The sequence below is a fragment of the Podarcis vaucheri genome, assembly GCF_965113315.1.
Source record: "Podarcis vaucheri genome assembly, chromosome: 2".
Classification (NCBI taxonomy): domain Eukaryota; kingdom Metazoa; phylum Chordata; class Lepidosauria; order Squamata; family Lacertidae; genus Podarcis; species Podarcis vaucheri.
Window position 1 is genome coordinate 63841525 of NC_138760.1, and position 24847 is coordinate 63866371.

Here is a 24847-nt window from a genome sequence, read left to right on the forward strand (position 1 = left end):
AAGCAACTTAGTTATTTGCATTTAATTGGTAACATATCCAGACTGTTTCTGTAGCCTTTGACTCTTGTGGCACTGTCCCTTTAAACTGGGTGAGTGTGATGTCACTGTGGGCTTTGCAGGCACTTTGGGAGAGACACAGTGTGAGAGGTTAGAATCAGAGTTGTTTCAGTTCTGTGGCTGCTGAAAGTTGTCAAAGAAACAAACTGCTGCAGTCACTCTGGGACACTGTGGGATGTGGAAAAAAACAGGCTGAAGGAGGCAGATTCAGATTCTCTTCTGTTGCTTGCTTGGTGCTGAAAGGAGCTGAATGTGAACTGCAAACTGCCCAAGAATAAAACTGAACAGGACTGCTTTTTAAAAAATAATAATAATAATATTATGGGCAGCCTTCAGTTGGATGATTTTGTAGCTGGATGGGTAGGAGGTAAGTGACCCTTGTGGGGTGCTGTGAAAAAGGATCAGCAGAGGGGCACATATTTCGCTGAATACTAGTTAACTCTGAGCTTGGCTGATGGTACACATGGCATTCTGTGTAAGTGTTCCATGTATGTTAATATGTCCAATTTTGGAAGAAAAGTTCTGAATTAAGCAGTATTCCTTGTGCCTCCCGAAGTTTTATCTACTTGTTATGGATATAAAGACCTGTGCGTGTGTTTTTGTGTTTGTGTGTGTCAAAGGAAGCATACTCACACCCACAGGTAATGTATGGTTCAGATTTTTTTAAAAAGTATACTTCTGAGTGAAATACCATTATTAGCATATCCTGAGTCAATTAGCTATGAAGACAGAGCCCAATGTTTGGACAGCTGCGACATTATGTTGGCCAGTCAAAATGCACCATTCATCCACTCCCTTGCCCTTCATGAACTCCAGTTCTTTCTAGAAATCCTGATAAGAAAATATGGATAATTGCCAGCATTTCCAGTCCACTTTGCTGCCTGTTTTCTGTGCGTGGACAAAAAGGCTGATTGCCTCCCCTCACTCTTCTTGTTCAGTTGGAACCAGAGGTACTGTAAGGCCCTACAAAAAAGAGATCATTTCCTCAGATTTCCTCTTCCCATGTAGCTCCCTATTCTCCATCAAAATTGGCCATGGAGATGTGGGGGAAACATAAATACCAATGGGCTGGATTCATAGATCCAGCGGATTTCTGCTCGTTGAATGTTTCAGTTGATAGAAAGAGGGAAGCGAATTTCCCAAATTTATCTGCCAGCAGCCTTCTCCACAAAAACTGCATCAGAGGCTCGGAAGACTCCCTTCCCCCAAGAACACCATGTGAGGTAATGCGGGTAATTCGAACCCCCGACCTTCTGATCGGCGAGCCCAAGAGGCTCAGTGGTTTAGACCACAGCGCCACCCGCATCCCTATGGCATGAATTGGGGAAACTAAGTGAAAATCACCTTCCCCTCCTCTAACTGAGAGCTTCTGCTGGACTGAAGGCAGATCTGCAAAGGGATTGAGCCCTTCCAGGATGGAAGAACCCCTTTTGCAAATGGATGGGCTCTGCTGGCTTCACGCCAGTTGTTTTTCCGGATTCCTATTGGGAATCGAACGGCAGTGCCTGCCACAATGGGCTACTAACAGTCCATGAGTAAATCCACACATACACAAAGCATTCAAAAGTGGATCTTGTGGTGACATGTGCTGCACTGTACATTGATGGGTAAAATCTCTCATCAGCTCCCTTTTTGCTCAGAATTTACTAGCTCTTTGAGCAAGCATTTGGGAAAACCTCATCTGTTTTCTAAAAACGTGGACTACAGGAGCCACATGCACCCCAGGAGATCACCTTGTGGTTTACGATGGTGACATTTGCCATACATCCACGGCTACTGAGAGCTCAGATAGACAATTTGCCAGATTTTTTTAATTTTATTTTTTTGTAAAACTGTCCAAAGGAAACATTCCGGACAGGAAAAAAATACTTTCTGTGCTTTTCTCAATGGAGGAATAGTCGTGCAAAAAGTTGCTTCAATTTAATGAGCTCTTAATGCATTGCAGCCCTTGAGATGAAGCTGAAGAAAGGAACAGTCATAGCTCAGTGCTAGCAGAGCATCTGTTTTGCATGCAGAAGCTTCTAGGTTCAATCCCTGCCATCTCCAGTTTGGGCTGGGAATGTCCCCTGCCTGAGACCCTAGGGAGCTGCTGCCAGTAGACAACACTGAGCTAGACAAACCAGCAGCTTATGTTCTTAAGAGGAATCGGAAATACTGGTGTGTGTGTTTTAGTAGAAAGGTCATATTGGGTAGGATGGGCTTTTGTCCCTCCAGTAATGGACAGTTGATTCAGTGAAGGCTTATGTAAGCAGAACGAAGGGAGTAAAGCAATTTTTGCATATTCCCTCTTCTCCCTGCATTATCTTCCACCCACCCCTCCAAATCCGCCTGGTGGATTGGGGGACTCTTTGAACCATGTGAGAGGTGGCATTGGGGTGAAGAGGGGAGGGCAAATTGGGATCAATATTCCCCTCCTTGTTCCATTGACAGGAGCCTCTGATGGATTAAAGAGCCTCCCCGTAGCAAGCAGCATAATGAGATACGACTAATGTATTCCCGAGAAAGGGACATGGGTGGTTCTGTGGGTTAAACCACAGAGCCTAGGAATTGCCAATCAGAAGGTTGGCAGTTCGGATCCCCGTGACGGGGTGAGTTCCTGTTGCTCGGTCCCTGCTCCTGCCAACCTAGCAGTTCGAAAGCACGTCAAAGTGCAAGTAGATAAATAGGTACCGCTTCAGTGGAAAGGTAAACGGCTTTTCCATGCGCTGCTCTGGTTCGCCAGAAGTGGCTTAGTCATGCTGGCCACATGACCTAGAAGCTGTACGCCAGCTCCCTCGGTCAGTAAAGCGAGATGAGCACCGCAACCCCAGAGTCGGTCACGACTGGACCTAATGGTCAGGGGTCCCTTTAATGTATTTCTGAACCTTTGTTCTTGTGTTTACTGTATTTTCTAAGTTTGACACAAAGTAAGACCCTCCTGGAATGTATCAGGGATTTGTGGCTTTCTCCAGAAAGGAAATATGAAATGTCTGTGATAGCTTTGCAAAGTTTCATTGAGCCTGATCCTCCTTTGAGCCAAAAAGGGGGTTGGTCTGTCTTATCCCATGATTCTTTGTACTGTCTGAGGCAGAATATGCGCATATTTCCCCCCTGTGCAATGTGAGAGCTTCCTCTCTTCATCAGGCCCTCATATGTTCATTCGGAAGATCATTGAATCTTAGAATTGTCGAGCTGGAAGGGAGCCCAAGGGTCATATTGGTGGTGGATGATGAAAGGCTTCTGCTTCGCATATTACAATGAAACAGAGAACAGGAAGTGCGAGTGGCTTGTGCTTCCTTTGGCGCTCTCCACCAAGTCATAAGATTCTAAGTCACTGAAGAGATGAGTTATAGAGAAGAACAGGAGTACTGTACAGTCTTCCTTGTTTTCTTCTTTTGAGGAATTTCCCTACTCATTAGATTGGGTTGCCACATTCAGTGTTTGGCCCTCCTTCTCGGGCCTTGGAGACGGCCTTAGATCTCAGGTCCAACAGCTTTTCAATGGGCTTCCCCGCTCTCTCATACCCAATTCCAGGGCTTGTTCCTCATAATGATGTTAATGCTTGTGCTCTCTTGATATTGCCTGTTCGTGCCTTCCTGCATTTTAAGAGGTGCAAAGATGTATAGTACCGAATTGTAATCCTACCCCTTTCAGGAGAACCTGAGGTGACAGCCTCTTACTGTTATTTCCAGAGTAAGAGTTCAGGCATGCAGGTGTCCCAGGAAAATGTATGAGATCTCCTGAAGAGGCTGCAACAATGTCCTTTAGTTTACCAGAAGTGAGCATAGAAGGAGGTTGGGGTGGAAGATGGACTGGGGGTGTTCCTGGTAACCCTGTTGAGTTTCTTAAGCAGGAGAATCATGTGCACCATCTTGAGCTCCTTGGGAGAAAATGTGGTATATATAAATCATAGAATCATAGAATTGGAGAGTTGGTCATCTAGTCCATCCCCCTGCAATGCAGGAATCTCAGCTAAAGCATGTAAATACATACATACATACATACATACATACAGAAGTGGCAAATAGAAAAGCCAGCTATCCCAGGTCTCTTGTTTTGCTAATTAACTCTTATAAGAGAGACTGTTAGTTACTTTGCAAAATCCTTGGAGTAAGAGAAATAAGGCTATTTTTCTCATTGCTTCTTACCCTAAGATGCATAGCTTTTGTAACAGGTGTAAAATTCTTATATTTCACTTGATGAAAGAGTTAAGGAAGGGGGAAGTCTTCAAATTATAGCCTAATAGTGTGTGTGTGTGTGTGTGTGTGTGTGTGTGTGTGTGTGTGTACACACACAGTGGTACCTTGGGATGCGAACGGGATCCTTTCCAGAGCCCTATTCGCATCCTGAACAGAACGTAAGACGTGTCTGCTTCCGCGCATGCGTGTGACGTCATTTTGACTGTCTGTGCATGCACAAACGGTGAAACTCCGTTACTTCCGGGTCACCGTGGAGCGCAACCCGAAAATACTTATCCTGAAGCATATTTATCTGAAGGTATGACTGTGTGTATGTGTGTGTGTATAGTGCCATGCTCATGCAACATCCTCTTCTGTTTTTCAATGGGCAAATGTTCATTTGGCAAATAGCACAGCCTGCTGTCTTGCTATTACCTCCCAAGGGAGCACATTTCATGGCCACCAGCCTTTCCAGCTGATTCTGTCTGGTGGCAGTCCCAGACACTGTAGTGGTTGTTTATACTGTGAAGCTGTAAAATGACAAGGTAATTAACGGTAAGGAAAATGTAAATGACCTGTCACCTTTACAGTAGACGCAGGATCAGTTCTAGTGAAGATTTACTAGCGGCAAATGTTGTTTACTCACATTACTAAAAATAAACTCCAGTTGCACTGTGTGTACACATGATAAAGAGGGATGGTCTGCCTTGCATGCTATCTTTCTAGTAAAGGCACAACATGTTTACCATGCTAAAAAGATAACGTATTAGGAAGCTCTTAGGACCACTGAGTTGATTTTTTATTTTTAAATGACAAATGGGTTGGATCATGAAATTCTGTGAATGGAGTTCCACTCTTGCAATGCTCCCTCTTATAGATACAGGGAGAGGCAATTTCCATTGAATGGCACTACAGTATATATATTTATATCTCCACTCATTAGTGCATATTCACTGGGTACTTTATAAACACTTTCAGTCCCTGAAAATCTACTCTGGATAATTGGGGGATCCTTCATGGAAGGTGGTATAGAAGCTTGAAGCAGAAAGGTGGGAAATTTGGCTAAAAATTAAAATAAATCACCTCGATCAGTGAGAGTCTGTGTTGGATCAAAGGCTCTCCAAGAATGGAAGATCAATTCTGGATCCAAAATTCTCTCTTCTATTCCACCTACAATTTTACATTAATTTTTAAAAAGAAAAAGGGTGGAAGAAGATTGTTACTTCATGTACAGAACTACTCATGTTCTCAGACTTTGCTTAAACAATATAACAAGGAACAGTAACTGTTCAAATTTGGGCGAATGATAAAAGTATAGTTTTATAAGCAGGCGAGACTGATGGTCCAATGGTCAATAAGGTGATTTCTGCAAGTGATGTAAAGGGAAATGAGGGGCAGATAGCCTGGCCTGATCAGATCTAGTGATCTTATAATAGAATTCCAATAACTGATCTTATTAACACCTTGTGATGCAACCCAAGATCTCAGTGGTAGAGCATCTGTCCTGGACGCAGGAAACACCAGGTCCAATCCCTGGTGTCTCTATGTAGGGATGGAAAAGGCTTGTGCCTGACACCTTGGAATGCCATTGCCAGTCAGAATAGACAGTCTTGAGCTAGATGGGCCATGGGTTAGATTCATTATAAGGCAACTTCCCTATGTTTCTAATAGATAAACAGAACACAATTCTTGCATAGAGAGAGCAACTATTGATTAAGTTTGGAACCTAAGGCTTGTATCCCATGTAGTGCTAGGTAGCTGCAGGGCCGTAGGAAAGGGGGGGGGCCATCATGAAGAGGGGTGACAAATTATCAAGGAACAATTACTGCCCTACTAGGGCGGTTCATAAAAAAAAACACTTTTCTTTTTAAAATGCCTGCTCCAAAGGTCTTATCTCACTACACTAGGGATTATATAGCTACATATGAAATTTCATGCATATCAGTTAATATCTTGACCCTCCTCCACGAAATAGCTGTAAACTCAGCCTTTTTCCTATGTCATGAAGGCTGAAATTTCAACAAAGCACGTGCCTTTGCTAGACTCTTTTCGGGGCACCTGCTAAAAGCATTCTTCTTTAGGCAAGCATACCTAGATGCTTAGGAAGTTGAAGTAATTTTAATCTTAATATTTCAGCTTTTGTGTGTTTTAAAGTAGGATTGTTCATTTTTCTTGATATTATTGCTGTGGTGTTTTTTTGTTTTTTGTTTTGGTAAACCACTTTGCAGGTTTTTTACAATAATTTTTATTAAATAAATAAACACTAAATATAAATACAATAACACAAGCCAAAACACAATCCATCCTGTAGCTTTAAGTATCTGTCCATAGTTGCGTACTTGTTATCAGAGGCTCAGAATCCACATTCCTTTGTAAGAAAATATGAATAACGTAAAACCATTTTTGCAGGCAAAAAAACCCCAATCAATGTGGGGGGCATGACAAAAAAAATTTCCCACCAGGTACCACCTGACCTTCCTACACCTCTGGGTAGCTGTCATAGAATCATAGAATTGTAGAGTTGGAGTCATCCAGTCCAGCCCTCTGCATTGTCCCATTGGTGCAAGGATTTTCCCCCCTCTCTCTTCCCACACCTCCTGTGTATGCCCTGTGCCCTCCCCCAAAAATCTGTTCTGGAGCATTGGGGGGAAATCCCAGAACAGATTTAGGGGGCATATAGGGGGAGGAAAAAAGGGAAAGCACCATTGCGCAAGTGGAAATCCTTGTGCTGACAGGATGGTTATGCAGCGCTATATTGGATACAGGCCTAACAGTTTCGAAACATTGGCAATATTTAGATCCTTGGTGGAAAGCAAGCCAAAATGCCAAGGTGCTAATTGCTTGTCTTTTCATCTAACAGCTAAGCTGTAGCTGCCAGATATCTCAGCTTGAGAATAACAACCGCAAATACTGATGGGTTCAAACTTGTCCTATAGATTGGTTGTCAGTACATCATCTGTGACTTACCTGGCTAATGACCAAAGACAAGAATGTTCATTTCCTCATCTGTATACTTAAATAAGTTTTGTCATAGCACTCGCTCAGAAAAGTTAACAGTATATTTGACTCCACCTTGGTATGTGCTAAAAGAAACACACCTTTGGTGCAGGAAAGTATAGGTAGCTTTCTCTGACTGAAAGTAACTAGAAGGGAATCCCTGAAAAGAAAGAGACAAAGGGTGGAACTAAATTTTACTCAGAATACTGAAATTAATGGGCTAAATCTGTGATGTTCATTCATTTCAGTGGGTTTACTCTGAGTAAAACTTAGTTGAATACCACCCTAAAACAGGAAACGGTTTCCAGATGGTTTCCAATAATAGTTGCCAATAAAGCTGATCAAACTAATTGGTTTCAAATTGGTAGGCAAATTCCTGCCCCGTTTATTTACATTGGTTTACCAATTACATTGGTTTCAATGTTAACCGAACCAAATAGCATGGTAACAATTGGGATCCTCGTCAATATTGTACTTAAAAGCCTCCCTAGGAGCAAAATCCTCTCCTGGCACCTTACTTCACAGATGACGATGATGATGCATTAGATATTTTCCTGCTGAATGAGAAACAGGTGGGTAAGAGTTGAGAGTGTTAGCTCAGATTTGGCAGCCTCCTCCTCTTGCACAACTACTGTCTTATTGAAAAACTCTCAGAAATGCTCCCAAGTAAGTAAAAAACAAAAACAAAAAATCTACACAAAACTGTCATTTATTTTCTCCATGAGAGAAATCTGAAAACTTAATTTCTGTATGCATGTTATGCACGTCTTATCCATAGTATGTTTAATTATTTGTCTGTATTCTAAATGTCTCCTGGCAATTTTGAGTCATCTTGATCTCAAATCGGGTGAACAATCAATTGGATGTAAAAATCAATGTTAAGGGTAAAGTTTTCAACACATCCTGACTTGTGAAAGAAAGCTTCAGAGAATCTTTCCAAATACATTCTGTAGATCACTTTTAGCACAAGTTGTGGAGGGTTATGGGCTACATAATTCCTCATAGGGAAAGTACCGTCTGGATAGGTGAACTGAAAATAGACAATATTTAACTTCAGCTGATGGTCTGTAGTTATTTCATTCATGTATTTTTCATGGCATCCAAACGATTGCGCTCAGGAATATTTTTCTAGAAAAAGAGGTGCCAGAACTCACCATGAACCCCTCCCTCATTCTTCTGAGAGGTGCCAGAACTGAGTTCCTGTGAGTTCTCCCTGGAAAAAGAAGCCCTTATTATGTTCTGACACACAGGTTGGAAATTGCCAGCTCAGGATGCAACTCTAATCCTGGCAAGGCTTAACAGAGTGGTGGGGCCATTGCTGCATCCACAGCCCCACTGAGCATGGTGTCAAGGGTGAAGGGAAGGCTGATTGCTGCACCAGTCTGGAGATGACACAGGGAATGGACCCAGACTGGACCCTATGCTATCATGTGGCAGCAGTGGGGCTGGCCTGAGATCTATTCCAGAGCTTTGTGTTGCCTTCTGCCAATGGGGAACCCACCAGCAGCACTTTCACCCACCTGTTTGGTGGGCAGAAGGGTGGCTCTGTGCTAGAGATGGGGCATCACTCTGCAGACAGATGGTGGCAGAACTGGGCAGAGGAACCCTTTTATCCAGTCCACTTACACCCCAGCCTCGTCCAGAGAAAGTACGGATTTATACTGACAAGCAATTCCTCCGGGGTGCTTATGCAGCGACCATCTATGGTTCACATTGTTTTCTCAGCTTGCATAATTATGCTGGTGGGAGCTGACTAGGAATTTACAAAACAGAGAGGTTTGTCGTTTGTTCAGATGGCAGCCCCCCCCCCCGGCCATGCTTTGAGGTAAACAACAAGATACGTGTTTTTTTTTAATGACTTGTTTTTTATTCAGTTGTTTTATTTTAATCTCCAGGAGCTGCTGCTGTAATTGTGGGACATCCTCTGGACACAGTAAAGGTAAATAGTGTTGTGGTTGTTCTGAAATCAGTTTAGTATTAAAGGGAAGTCTTCTTTCTGCACATAACTGTTGGTCTCTTTCTGCACAAACTGCTCCATTTTGGGGAAGCCTTGCTCCTCTTTTCTCATGCTTTCTGAGAAGTTTTGCTTGTAGGCTTTTCCCTGCTTTTGCACACACTGTACGAACCTGCTCTTCATGCCTAGCTGACCACAACTACAGAACCTGATTGTTACATTGTTACATGCTATGATCAATCATTAGTAACAGACATTTTTTCATTCCTACATAGTATATCTTGGGTTACAGACGCTTCAGGTTACAGACTCCACTAACCTCGGGTTAAGAACTTTGCTTCAGGATGAGAACAGAAATTGTGCTCTAGCAGTGCGGCGGCAGTGGGAGGCCCCATTAGCTAAAGTGGTACCTCAGGTTAAGAACAGTTTCAGGTTAAGAATGGACCTCCAGAACAAATTAAGTTCTTAACCCGAGGTACCACTGTATACAAAACAGAAAGAGATCATGTTACAGATAACATGGGTACTCTTTGTAGTGAGATACGTAGTAAGAATCTTGCACACCGTTCAGAGATTGAGGTACTGTGCAACAGTGTGTGTGTGTGTGTGTGTGTGTGTGTGTGTGTGTAAAAGGACCCCTGGACGGTTAATTCCAGTCAAAGGCGACTATGGGGTGTGGTGTTCATCTTGCTTCAGGCTGAGAGAGCTGGCATTTGTCCACAGATGGCTTTCTGGGTCATGTGGAAAGCCTGGGGCAGCATTTCACAAATGCATGAAACACCCCCATAGTTGTGTTTAGGGTTGCCACCTTTTCACTGACCCTGCTCTTATGTCTTAACTTCAGAGAAGTCACAGAAATATCAGTGAAGTTTTCTCCACATTTTACCTGCTTATTTTTTTTCCCCTGCTGTTAATTCACAGAAGCAGGACTAATTTAAAAATGGCAAATCCTAGCTATAATTGGCAGGAAGTTTAGTATCATACAGTAAAGAAGTAAGTTGCTGGTGTCTGTATGCTTTATGCCGGGGGGGGGGGAGCCCATATGCCTTTTTTGTCCTGTTTCTGCAATGTTCAGTTCGATTTATTGTGTTTAGCGAGCAGTCACTATACACATAAAATTAGTAACAACAAGAATACTACTACTAATAGTGGTTTACATTTCTACTACCCGACCTCTACAGGATCAATCATTTCCCATTCCCCCTTTAAGTTTTGTTACACAAATCTGTAAAGTTCTAAAGGATAAATATATGTACCTCTCTACATCAGACAAAAAAAAAACAGATCTTTGCAAGAGATATCCTTCCCTTCTGCGATCTTAACAATGGGTGGATGCAATTATTTCTAAGGGCATAATAAAAAGGGCAAAAAGGGTTTCTGTAATGTGAGTCAGAGATGAAGGTCCATGTTATAGGAAACTGGTAGCTGCTCCATTTGGGAGATTCTTCTAGAGATGGCCTACATTTGTGTGTTTGTTTCCGTGGCTTGAAGATATCCAGTGCTTTTTTTTTCTTAAAAAATGTTTAGGGGTACTCTCATTTTGACTCAAGAAAATCACCATTTCATAGTTCAAATTGGGAAAAATAAATACAGTAAATGGACAAAAGTACAAAGATTCACAAAATGTTTAGGGGCATGTGTACTCCTGCGTCCCCCCCAGAAAAAAGCACTGAAGATATCTAAAGAGAAGCCACTGTGAGTGCAGAAACCACCACCAGAGTTCAGCTCCTGATTCAGCATGCCACTGTGAACATTCTACCATGGATTTGCCATGCTGCAACCCACGGAGCCCTTGAATGCACACGAATGGCGCTGTAGGTTGCAAAGAAGCCCTGATTGTCCATGTGAGACTCGGCCCTGAGACTGGGAGTCTGCTCCAACCTTGGTTTACAGCCTTGTCCATTTTACGATGCAGAAGATGCTGCCTGTTGTCAGGGCCAGGATATTGCAGGAGACTGTTCCAGCATGTAGCAAGTGCTGTCTTCCCATCAACAGGGTTGTGGCTGTGCATGCTTGGAGGGCTTGAAAGCGAGAGGCGTCAAAGTACAGTGCTTGGCTGAATGCTCTCCCCCCCTCCTTCCTGTTGTTGCTGTGCCAGAGCACTAATCACATTTGTGTGTTTACAATTTGTTGTGCCGTCCATGAAGCAAGCGTCGAAGGAATATGTGCCTTCCAGTTCTGGCAAATGGATTGTTTCATACTGTCGCTGCTGGTAGTGCGTGCCGCGAGCCGACAATAGGTCTTGTGGGAACATTTTTGCTACGTTTCCTACATTTGCTTCAGCACAGCCAAGAAACAAGCAACGCATCTTTCAAGGCTTAAAAGACAACTGTCAAGCTGGCACCTTCTTTGCCCTTGGATCTGGATGCAGCAGGGGAATAGCAACGAGGCAGCTTTGTTGCATTTCCAAATCAGTGGGGGGAAGGGAAAGGTCTTAAATGGTGAATGGAGAAGTGGAGTCATAGAGTAATTCAGTATTTACTGATGAGCATAGCAAAGGCGCATCCTGAAGAATAGGGGGGTGAGAATGGGGAGCCGTGAGGAATAGCTTGGTGCATTGAATGTGGATTATGTTCCAGTACATCAGGTCTCTTCAAATTAACAAGTAAGCCATGTAGGCCGTGCTCAGAGGGAGTACTTTGACAAAACTTTAAACCCCATGAGAGATCTGCCAGCCAGAGGGCTGATTTCAGTGAACAAGAAATTGATGTGATGGTCAGTGAATAAAAGGAATTTGGAAGGTAGCTTAAGGAAGCATGACCTGGATTTTAATGTAGCTAAACCAGATTGCTGTTATGGTTTGGGTCTGTGTATGGGTAAGTATGGGATTCAGCTTTCGCTTAAAGCCAGACAGAGACACTTAAGTGCAGTCCAGCACACTAGTTTTTGATGAGTCCTTGAGTAACAAATCTGTTAAATGATATAGTATAATTAACCAAGCAAATAATAAAATAAAGAAGTGAAAAAGTAAAAGATTGTGCTAAGTCCCACATGTGCTGTCTCCCTCCCTCCCTCTCTTTTACTTTCTGGTAAGGCAGTAGTTAGCCTGGTATTCTATAAAGAATTTAAATGCTATTTCCCATACTGATGAATCTGTATAAGGATCCTCCCAAATTTTTGTACTCTCTTTTGCCAAAAATAAATAGTTTTATCCTACAATGTAGCAGTATATAAATCTTTTATATTGTAAACTGTCCTGTGTTCCTCAGATGAAGGGCTCTATAGAAATAGTGGTGGTAGTAAATACGGTAATTCCTACATTCAAAATATGTTGACAATAGGGGCTTTAGATATCACATTGTGGTTAGAACTGCTTCTGGTAATGCATAGACGGGACAGAGAGCATGATTTGTTGCCCTGATTTTTCTTTGGAACAAAGCAAGAATTATAGTCAAATAAAAGTGGACATTGTTTGTAAAGCATGTGCTCTCGATTAATTGGAAACACATTTCTTTCTGTTTAATTTCATAATTGTGTTCTTCTGCAGACTCGCTTACAAGCTGGACAAGGCTATGGAAACACATTTAAATGTGTTCTCACTGTCTACAGGAATGAAGCTGTAAGTATATATTTTTTGTCAGAATACACCATGACAACTCTAGATTTGAAGAGGCCCTCAGCATAGCAGCCTCTGATCCTATCCTGCTAGTGTCTCCCCTACCCACCTGCTCACCGTGGCAGCCATAGCTGCTGGTGGGTGTTAGTGGCAAGCAGCAGTGTTGGTGATCAGAGTGCCAAAAAAGGGTGCCGAGCAGCGTTTGACCCAAGCAGGACATACCAGGTGCTGAAACTGTCCTTGGAATATACAACACTAAATGGATCAATGGTTTAATTTCATGTAAGGCAACTGGCTCATGATTCTGCTAACCAACATGGCCCATTCTGTGGTGACTTGAGACAGGGCCTTCTTGGTGGCAGCACCCAGATTGGACAGTTCCTTCCCTAAGAAAGTGTGATTGTCCCACACACTGTCAAGTTTGCAATATCAGGTAAAAAGATTTTTTGTTGGAGATATGCTTTTCATCCTGGGTCTTAACAGTGTTATAGCTCCACTGCTGCATACCCTCCAACATTTCTCCAATGAAAAGAGGGACGTCCCATTCCATAATGATAATTTTACTATTTATACCCCACACATCTTACTGGGTTGCCCCAGCCACTCTGAGCAGCTTCCAACATATACAAAAATGCAATAAAACATTAAACATTTTAAAAAGCTTCCCTGTACAGGATTGCCTTCCAACGGCTCAGGGGTCGGAGAACTCCAAACCCTCCAACATTTCTCCAACAAAAATAGAGATATCCTAACATACCCTCCAACACTTCTCCAATGAAAATAGGGACATCCTAAGGAAAAGTGGGACATTCCGGGATCAAATCAGAAACCAGGACAGCCTCTGTATATCAGGGATGTCCCTGGAAAATATGGACACTTGGAGGGTCTGCTGCTGTTTGATGTCATTATTTTAGTTGTGCTGTTCTTAAATGTATTAAGTTACCGTGTACAATTGCTGCACTTGTTCTTGTATTGCTCAGTATCAAGAGGAAGGAAGGTTGTTGTGGCTTTTTAAAAGTCCTCATTCTTGTCTTATCTGGGTAAAACGGTGATTTTAAAGCTTTCTGGAAGGGAACAATCATACACATTCTTATTCGCATCCAACTTTCTTTCATCTGCAGGTGGCTGGGTTCTTCAAGGGAATGTCTTTCCCACTAGTTAGCATTGCTATCTACAACTCAGTGGTATTCGGTGTATTTAGCAATACCCAAAGGCTCATTAGCCAACAGCGCTATGGGAATTCTCACCATCCTCCATCACTTGCGGACTTGGCTTTAGCAAGCATGGCAGCAGGGGCTGTTTCAGTTGGAATTGGTGGTCCAGTTGATCTGGTAAAGATAAGGCTGCAGATGCAGACACAAATATTTATTGCAGGTAAAAGAAAATCATTTTTTTATTTCTTTTTAATCTTCTGTGTTTGTTTCTAGTTTATGCTTTATCCCAACTTATAATGATATGTCAGTGGTGTTATAACTAGATATGACCAACATATATGGCTCAATCTTATATATAATATTTTTTTACTTTACCATGTGTTCTCTCATGTGTAGAATGAAGTATACCTAATACAACTCTTATTTATGGACCAAAAAAGTTTAAAATGCTTCTAATTGCAGATGGATAAATAGTTCGCCGCATGAAGGTGCAAAGATTCTTCAGAGTCCTGACCTCAAATTATGTGATGGAAATCATACAGTGGATAGAAGCGATATTGTGAGGCTCTGATATGAGTGGAGAATTTCTCTTGCTCTTTAATTTCCAAGCTTTGAGCTACAGAGAACTACACAAGCAAAAAACAGTATCTGCCACAGTATTGTTTTATTTATTAAAGCAGAAAACAAATAGAAAACAACAGGTTTTTTATAAGCTGTTAAGGCCAGAACATGAGTATGATAAAGAAAATCTGAATGTATTGTACAGCTCATTTTGAAAAGTGAGCTGTTGTTGAAATGAAAAGATTACCATCAAAGCTGCAGGCAATTTTCCTTCCTCCTTTTTTTGCCATTGCTGTCAGTTTTCTCCCAGTGTAATATTACAGAGGGATGTTCCCAAAACTACAGGCAAACCGCATCGCGTTAGTCACATGTTTAAATTAGTGTGATTAGCACTTAATCTGACCAGTTGTATTTTAGAGAGCAGTTTCAGGGGCAAAAGGCAGACCAGGAAAGGATAATTGGCAGCAAAAGTTGGAATAGAACCAGAATGGGAGCAGGTTCCAGATTAAGGTTCTGCAGTGCAGATACTTTTTATTCAAAACAAGAGCAGCTGGATCAAACACTTTTAAATATGAAAGTTGTTTGGACCTTAAATTGCAATCCCAAGCACCAGAGCCAGCACTGGGTTTGTAGGTAAGGTGCCCCCCACCTTCCCAGAACCACCTGGGAAGAATCATAGAGTTGGAAGTGACCCTGAGGATAATCTAGTCCAACCCCCAGCAATGTAGGAATGGCAGCTAAATAATCCATGACTTGTGGCCAGCCAACCTCTGCTTTAAAACTTCCATAGCAGCTTTTAGTCAGACAGAGATTGTCAAAACAAAAGAAGGAACATAAAGGAAACAGACATGGAAAGCGATGTTCTGAAGAATACTAGGTAACTTGATACTAAGCATGTTTTTCCTTGCTCCAGCAGCCAACCTAAACCTGAAGCACAGAGCGGCTGGCTTTTCAGTAGAGACTGCTTACAGAGGTCCAGTTCACTGTGTTGGCATGATCCTTCGGCAGGAGGGTTTAGGGGGATTGTACCGCGGTTCTTCTGCCATGATTCTGAGGGATATTCCAGGATATTGCTTATACTTCATCCCTTACACGTTACTTTGCGGATGGATCACTCCAGATGGATGCCTTTCTCCGAGTCCCTTTTCTGTGTGGATGGCCGGTGGCATTGCAGGTATGTCCATCTCTGTTCTCCTTCACCAGAAATGATGGTGTCTAGAGGCTTGATTAAATTTGAGCTCATTTATTCATTCCTAACATGCTTTTTTCTGTAGTGGTGGCAGTGTTAGCGGTAGCCCTAGAAGTGTTTTAAATTGAAGACATATTTCATTTATTTTTCACATAAGTTGCTCCTAGGATTGCCATCAGTATTTTGAAAAGCTTTAATGTGCTTATCTATTATACAAACATGCATACTGTGCAGGGAGAGGCCCAGAAAAATCTGTTATTACTGTACAATGCACTGGCCAGTTGCATAATTTAGCAGCTGTGTGCTGTGGCTGATGTTGCACAAGGCAATGAGGTGCCTGGCTGGCTGCCTCCTTCCACTTGGTGGCACATGCCTTTTGAGCAGTAGAGTCACAGTGGAACGGAAGAGAAAAGGTGACGAAAACAGGGCACACAGTCAGAAGAAGCTGACATCTGACTGACACCTTGAGTCCACCAGCCAAGCCAAGCTCATCTCCCCTTAAGAATGAGCTAGCTCAGTCTCACTCATCTGCTTGGTGCCTGCCTAAGTCCAATAATTTAGTTGGATTTCTATACTGCTTAATCAGCCACAGCTCAAAGTGGTTTACATGGTTACTTCGAAAACCTCCTTCTAACAACAAAGGGACACGGCAAAGGAATGGTCTCCACAATATACAAACTACTGCTCCAAAACCCCACAGACCCCCTTGATGTAATTAAAAAACAATGGGAGGACAACATAGACTATGAGATTAACCCCACCCAATGGACTAGAATGTGGTCTAAACCTCCCTTTAAATCCGTATCAGCGATAAGGAAAGGACTCACCCTGAAACTCACTTACAGATGGTACCTAACACCATGGAAACTGATGCTAATACGCCCAGGAACCTCACCAAAATGCTGGAGAGTGTGCACCTCCACAGGAACATACCGCCATATGTGGTGGAAATGTCCCAAAATCTGGACATCAATCATACAAGAAATATGTGAAATAACTAAGCAAGTATTAGAAGTCACCCCAGAACTGGCCCTACTAAACATCTTCCAAGATAATAATGCCCACTCACATCATAAAGAGCTCATAACCCACCTACTCTCAGCAGCCAGAAACATCATGGCCAGACACTGGAGAGACCTGTCAGGAGTAAACATGGACCATTGGTATCAAATAGTATGGGAAACAGCCTTATTAGAAAAGCTAACCAATACCCCGAAACTGACATGGGGACAAATAGAAGAAGACGCCTTCACCCCGGTTTGGTTCCCCTTTATCACATACACAGCCCAACAAGACAACAAGAAGAATCCCCTGACAGCATACAAATCAATCTGGCTAACCTGATTAAAAAATACATACTCACACCCCACTCACACACAAAAACAATTCTCACTACAGCCAACCAAAGACAACTACCCAAACCCTTAGCCACACCCAACCTCTCTCACCACCAAGGAAATACAACAAGTGGACAATAATAGAACCCATACAAGTAACGCTGACACAACCCCTCACACACGCTAAGTAGAATAATAGAAGCATAACCACTCACCACTCCCACTCCCCCACTTCCCCCTTAATTTTTTTCTTCTTTTTCTAATTGTTTAAACCAATTCATAAACCAAGAATTTATACATTGATCACCAATAATGAAACATATGTTTTAGATATTTTCCCACATTTATTGTGCTGTTTTTGTGATATACAAATGACATGAGGAAACTTGGTATGCTTATTTGTATATTATTATTCTTGTTTATAAAACCCAATAAAAAAAGTGGTTTACATGGAATACAGTGGTAGGAATTCAACATTTCGCTCTTCTCAACATTCTGCCAGTGCAAGCATTTCCGCTTGCCAGAAGGAACAATCCTTCTCTCCTCTCCACCATGAGAGATGGGGGGGGGGGTCTTCTGATCAGCCAGAGTGGTTTTGGGGGGAAGCTTGAGCTTTGAGGGAAAATCCCAGAACAGCAGAGAGCAAGGATTGTTCCATCTGGCAAGCTGGCATTGAATTCCTTCCTATGCATTTTTATGAGCATGGATCTTTCATTGTAAACCACCCTGGTAATTTCTGTAGAAGGATGGAGCATCATTTTACTTAGAAAATATAGTTTACTCCGCTGTTGGCTCTCTGTTACTGAAGAACAGAAGCCCAGCTGAAGTAAGAAAGCTAAGTGACAATTCCAGCACATTAGCACCATCTCACTTGAAGACAAAGTAGTTGCCAGTTAACAAGAAGAGGACCTCTAGAACAGGCATAGGCAAACTCCGGCCCTCCAGATGTATGAGACTACAATTCCCACCATCCCTGACCACTGGTCCTGTTAGCTAGGGATGATGGGAATTTTAGTCTCAAACATCTGGAGTTTTCCTATGTCTGCTCTAGTATTTCACAACACTGACACCATCTCAAGTCACTGTCCTGTAAAAACACATTTAGCCCAATGTGAAAAGCCCCAGATTTAACTACAGCAAGCAATCCATATTTATGAAACTGTAGTGCATTAACATTTCACAACAAATACTACATTCAAAACTCTGCAGTTCTTAAATGTCACCTCTTTTTAGTACTGAACAGAGAAACACTTAGGAGAACGGGGGCAGAATAAGTCATTGAATAAAATAGGTCAAAATCTACTTCCTGAAGTGTCTTACTTCCCTGCTGTAGCAAGAAACGTTGACAAGCTTGTCTGAAGCAGAAGAGGTAATTTTAAATGGCAAGCTAGGGCCACTTCAGAAGTGGATATATTTGTTATTAAGTAAAAGTACACCCATCTGCCATTCAACAAACAATGAGCATGTTGTATTTAGACAAGCAAGCCAAGTACCATTAGCTACCAATCTTAAGTTACATTTCATATTCTAGCATATTTTTTATAGCTTGACTCCTAAAGACAACTACCATTCTCTTCGCTGAAGGTGCTCAGAAGACCTTTTGTATTCATATATAATACTTTCCCCTTTTCTCATAGGAGCAATATCTTGGGGAACAGCCACTCCTATGGATGTTGTCAAGAGTCGCCTTCAAGCTGACGGGGTTTATTTGAACAAATACAGAGGAGTCATTGACTGTATCTCCCAAAGTTACCACAGTGAAGGTCTAAAAGTAAGCACTATCAAAATACTAAATATCAGGAAATAGGTTTTGGTAACAAGTTGCATGTGGGTCTATTGTCCCCATAGCAGCCCTTATTTACAACTTAACTAGTACAGTTATGCATAATGAAGAAATGGAATTCAAGTCCAAATGGCCTTGAATATCCATGATAACCATCTTCTGCCTCCAGTAAATGGGGCCTACCCATTTTTTTTATTTTCAGGGCCCACCTTATTTCTATGATTGTAAGCTGTTTTTAACATGGTGTTTTATTTGCTGTAACTCACTATAGGACCTTTGGGTGGGGGTCGGGGGGTAGGTAATTAATAATATTACTGGCCAAGCTGTGGTGGCAGACTGCACATTGCCCATTCCCATGGACCATAATTTTTACAGACATTATTTTGCCAAGTGAAAAATGTTGCCTCATGCCACTTGAAAATCATGCAAACTAAAGAATTACGGCTTGAATTTTTGCTCATTAACCATTGTTGATCATGGAGCTGTTTATAACTGATAAGAAACCACTAAACAAGGCTAGCTAGTTGTTCTGGTCAATATGAAAAAATTCCTTCCTGTAGCACCTTAAAGACCAACTAAGTTAGTTCTTGGTATAAGCTTTCGTGTGCATGCACACTTCTTCAGATACACTGCATGCACACGAAAGCTTATACCAAGAACTAACTTAGTTGGTCTTTAAGGTGCTACAGGAAGGAATTTTTTTATTTTGACTATGGCAGACCAACACGGCTACCCATCTGTAACTGGTCAATATGAATTATCCTCATTTTGTGATGAGGGAAGCAGGCACGTGGAATGTCAGTACCAATAAATCAGCACTTGCTTATAGATGATTAAATCCTGCTATCTCAGCACTTACCTCAATCATCATCATCCTGTTTATCTCAGCTTATCAGCCTTAGGATGCTGCCATGAATATTCCCACTGCCAATTTATATTGCCTGCAGCCACCCACAGCTGTATAAACAGATATCATCAGTGGGAAAAATATCACCCCAGACAACTCCTTGTTGTCTATATGGCATCCCAATTGTGGAAACTTCTCCTTCTGAAGTTTGCTAGTGCCTAATTTATTTATTTTCCAGTGCCAGGTGAAGACAGTTCCCTTTCCCCAGTCTTTCGGATAGGCCTTCTGAATATCTGAGATCCATATGACGGATGGGGGTGCTGATATGTTTTTAAATGTAATTTTCATATTGCGTTTTATACTGTTGTGACTTTCCCTGTGATCACTTATGATGAGGGGTGGAATATTGATTTGTTTAATTTATTAAATAATAATTTATTATTTATACCCCACCCATCCCCAGCCACCCTGGGCAGCTTCCAGCAAAATATTAAAATACAATAATTCATCAAATATTAAAAGCTTCCCTAAAGTAACCTGGACACAACACTGCTCACTGACCAGTCCTTGTATCCATTTCAAATATATATATATTTAAAAATCATCTTTTAAAAAATAAATCACTTGGGGGGGGGGGACAACCTTGTTCAAATTCCTTTTGGCTCTATGCCTAGAAACATAAAAGCACAAAAGAGAAAACCATCAGCGAGAAGGACAGACATGCGAGGAAATAGTCTCCTGAAATCCATTGTCATGGACTGGCTGGATGCAGAAGATTTGTGGAAGGCACCAGCCAGGAAACCCCCAACAGAACCACATGGGGAGGAAGGCTCAGAGACAGGGGATTGGTGGTGGAACAGCAATGAGTGGTCAGAGGAAGAAGGAGTAGTCTGGGGGGAGGAGGAGGTGTCAGCAACAGGAGAAGTGACAGGGTTTAGTGAGTAGGAAGAGTCTGAGATGGATTGCTGTTCAGACTCGGAGGCTGCAGAGGAGGGGGGGTCATTTACAGTGCTGGATTTACGTATAAGCTAAACAAGCTATAACTTAAAGCCCCACTCTTTTGGGGGCCCCAAAATTTCTTAAAGAAAAAGAAAACTGGATAAAAAACAAATAAAATAAAACCTACATACAGAAACAGTGTTTTCTGTTGTGTATATTAGGTCCATAAATTACCATATAGCATATATTCAACACAAAAAACAGTGACAATTTGTTGTTGACAAAGGACAGCTAGACATATAAAGGGCCCCATTACCTTCAGGAGCTTAGGGCCTCATCAAACCTAAATCCGGCCCTGGTCATTTATCAGTTATCACAATCCTTTTAGAACATGGAGAACATGGAGACTCTGGAGAAAACCAGAGTCTCCTGATGTCTAATTCCCATTTGTTAGGTCCTATCCCAATTCTGTTATGTCCAAAATACAAATTGATAAGCTCTTTTGATGTAAACTTTCCTTCTTTGTTCTGAACAGGTCTTTTTCAGGGGCCTTACAGTGAATGCTGTGCGAGGATTCCCAATGAGTGCTGCCATGTTTCTTGGATATGAACTTTCACTCAAAGCTCTAAGAGAACAAGCAGAAGCAAATCCTTGAATTCCAGGTCAGCTGCATGGCAGTGTTTCGAGATTTCATGCCTTTTCTGTCTATACAGCTAGGGAATTATTGCAACACCAAGGTAGACAGTGATGCTGCATATATTTATTTGAAGGCAATTTCCACTTAAACCAGTTAAAAATACCTTCACATAATTGTTAAAATCCATCACAGACTTGAATGCTCTCCAGCACATTAAAATCAATGTAAAACCAATTAAAGTTGTATTCCTGCATGGTCTGCCTTGAGAATGAGTCTCATTCAACTCATTGAAGTTTACTTCTAGGCATGTGTGCATAAGATTAGACTTTAAATGAACCAGATCGGCTAGGAATGGAGGAGAAATTCAGTTTAGCACTTATGTAAAGTCAAATCTACCAAATATGCACTTTTTGAAGCAATATATGAACCAAGACACACATTTGCAGTACTCTGAAATTTGTGATGCAGTTCTTCACCCAAACAATATTTACAGCAATACATATATTAGGGGAAAGTATGCATAACATGAAAATATTAGTGAAAATTACATCAAAAATGCATTACAGTAGGGGAAATTGCTTACAAAAAATGGTACATTGGTCAGAACTACATATAAAAATATTTTAATTCGGAGAAATTTGCATGAAAATTGACTTTTTGTGAGGATTTCTTTTTTTAAAATCTCAAATTGCTGGAAAATGTGGAGAATGTAATTTAAGATTTGAAAATGAGATATGGAGAGAACTAAAATTGACAGATCCTTCGACCCCTTAACCTTTGTGTCGGATTTTTGCCACTAAGTCCACCATTCCCTCATTTTCAGACAGAAGCACCATTCTTTATATAGCTAAAACTGCACTGTGCACACACAAGAGGGCAGTATCGGCTGGCATGAGAGAATCCCAATCTTTGCAGAAGTAAAAATAAATAAAAAATACTGTAGTGGAGGAAGCAAAACCCAAATAGCCATAGTGTCAGAACAGTGGTCTTACCTACCTATTGTCTACACTGACTGGTAGCACCTGTCCAGAGTTCCAGATGGGTCTCACCCAGCCTGACACAGCATAGTTCTGGTCATGGGAGTAGCTTACTCAGAACGGGCCCATCCAGTAGATCTGTTGCAAGAATATTGGCCATGTTTCTGGAAGTTGGTTTTGGCTGTTCCAAGAAACTAGTTTAAGCTTTATAAGCTCTTAAACATTCACAACCAGTTCAACCAGAGATGATGCAGGAATTCCAAAAATTGGTACAATGCCAATGTCCTCAAAATGTTGCTGTATGTAGGCAGCTTGTGGGATTGCTTTTCTGATGACTGTTTCTTTTGATCCTAAGGGAACTTCTGTACTTGACCATTGCTTTCACTTCCTGAACCAAATCAACTGCACGGCCTTGATCAGAAACTTGATTTTACCAACATGGAATATGAAGTGAAGAAATTTCATCCGAGAATGTTCTGTTCACGATGAGTGGTTTTTGATATGGTACATGGACTGAAGAGTTTCGAGGATGGATCAGCTGAATTCTCATTCAAATCCTCTCTCTTCTAAATGTTTTGTTCTAAAGACAAAAGCAATTTTAACATGCACATGGTTGTCTGGCAATGATAAAAAACATTTATTGGTGAAGTAAGAGTGCAACTTGTTCTGCTGGGAAACGACCACAGATGTCACTTTCTAGCACCATCAGTAAGTAGTTAATTGTGGTCCTTGAAGAATCAAAGAAAATATATTCCCGTGTACTCAAACTGTCTTCCTGTTTGTTGCCATGTGACTAGATACTTTATCCATTGTAAGACAAGAAAGAATGTAATAACCTCATGAAGAGTTTAAGCATTTATGTAGCAAATTTACACTTGTGATTCTTTTCCCCCATCCCAAATGTGATAAATGTGATAAAATTATTTGTACTGTCCCATGATGTTGCGCTCTCTGACATTTTATCTTATGGAGCATGGTTCATTGCACCAAATGAGAATCCAAATGTAAGATCAAGTAAATCAGGTGGAATCACTGTATATCTGCCATCCATTCGGCATTGCTGTAGGTATCTGAGTCCTAGTTGGCTCCTTTAGTAAATGGGTGGCAGAGGAGTAGTGCATGCAGAATAAGGCTAGGCTGCTGTTTTCAGAATTTCCCCTAGTTAGCCCTTCTTAGCCAAGTAAAAACCAGTTTCTCGATTAGCAGACCTCAGTCTCAGACATTATTTCTCAATTCAGGATATAAGAAATAAATGAATGCATCAGTTTAGTTGTGACAGGTATCTGATGAGAAAATATAGGAGAGGATAAAGGTTATGGGTGCATCTCAGAGACTAGAGAATTTGAACAAACAGGAAGGGATGGTAAAGGCACAGACGAAATAAAACTTGCATGATCCCTTTGCTTTACCAAAATAGCTAAGGAACACTGTAGACAAATCAGGCAACGTAGTGCTTTTCTTTAACAATTGGAATGTTATCTGCTGCTGCAACTAGACGACCAGGGAAAATACTTTGGATAAAATATCACTCTGAAATAAAAATTGCTTTACTATTAGCACTGCAACAACTCCACTGAACCCCAAATATACTGTAAATTGTGATCTTTGTTTACATAAGGGGAGTAACTCCCTGTTTATGTAGTTGGAAGCTTCAGCAGCCTTTGTTATGGTGGAACACACTATTCTCTTGGACCATTTATGTGTCAAGAATGGCAGTACAGTATCTCTGTTCTTTTTGCCCAGTAGGACCCAGAGGATGCTTATTGTGGATTATTAACACTGTCACCATGTAACTTAGTATGAACATACTGGTTAAGAACATCTAATCTGGGACTCGCATAACCTGATGGATCCTGTCTTCCTACATCATCCCATGCTACACTTGTGGTTGGGAAATCTAGCATGGATCTTTATGCTATCAGTGCACCAGATTAGGACAGTGATACCTATGAATAGGGCACCTACCACTGTTCCCCCTAGCCTATCCCATTGATCCACTTTCCTACTGAGGTGAGGAAAACTTTGCTTGACTGGTTTTGCCAAAGGAATAGTTTCTTTCTAATTTCAGTGAGCTCTTAAATTATATTTTAACAGACCTGGGGTGGTTAATTTTAGTGGGACACATTTCGTGTTTTATGTGAACTGCTTTGTACATTTAGGAACCAGACTTTAAAGTGTTTTAATTAAAAAGGAGTTGTATCCAATGTGAATGATACTAAGACTAGACCCTCTGAAATTAATGGGCAAGATAAACTTAGGTTCATTCATTTCAATGACTCAAGAGTATAATTTAGCTTGATACAACTCAAGGAATGAAGCCAAATGTTGGAAGGCTCAGGACATACAAAATTAACTACGCATTGTGTGAAGAAGTAGTTTAACTTATGGTATTTTTAATTTAAATTGAGATTAGACAAATTCATAATATCAATTGTTACTCAACATAATGGCTATTTTGAGTATAATATCAGAAGCAGCAATTCCCTGAATGCCAGATGCTGGGAAGCACACAACACATCATGCCCGTGGGCTTCCCATAAGCATCTGGTTGGACACTGTGAGAACAGGAAGCTGGATCAGTTGTGCCTTTGAGCTTATCCAGCTGGACTCTTCTTATATTCCTCTTCTGAATTTCTAGATGGCAAGTACTTAGAGTCAGTAGGGACAGGTCCATATCTCAGGAACCCAGGAAACTGCCTTAC

The 24847-nt window shown here is 41.4% G+C and overlaps 1 protein-coding gene across 6 annotated transcripts; it reads left to right on the forward strand.

The window, feature by feature from the left end:
• The first annotated feature begins 140 nt into the window (after nucleotides 1-140).
• On the forward strand, nucleotides 141-23002 carry SLC25A48 (solute carrier family 25 member 48). Of its 6 annotated transcripts, XM_082211697.1 has the most exons (9): nucleotides 390-424; nucleotides 3729-3814; nucleotides 9107-9150; nucleotides 12653-12724; nucleotides 13843-14095; nucleotides 15350-15610; nucleotides 18600-18733; nucleotides 21067-21193; nucleotides 22501-23002. In XM_082211697.1, exons 5-8 carry the CDS (start codon nucleotides 13864-13866, stop codon nucleotides 21184-21186), a joined length of 747 nt encoding a protein of 248 aa, XP_082067823.1. In that variant the 5' UTR covers nucleotides 390-424; nucleotides 3729-3814; nucleotides 9107-9150; nucleotides 12653-12724; nucleotides 13843-13863; the 3' UTR covers nucleotides 21187-21193; nucleotides 22501-23002. The 6 variants fall into 6 exon arrangements, with proteins under 6 accessions (XP_082067820.1, XP_082067819.1, XP_082067821.1 ...); XM_082211694.1 differs by lacking the exon at nucleotides 3729-3814 and having other exon boundaries at nucleotides 141-424; nucleotides 21067-21205; XM_082211693.1 differs by lacking the exon at nucleotides 3729-3814 and having other exon boundaries at nucleotides 141-424.
• Nucleotides 23003-24847: the final 1845 nt, after the last annotated feature.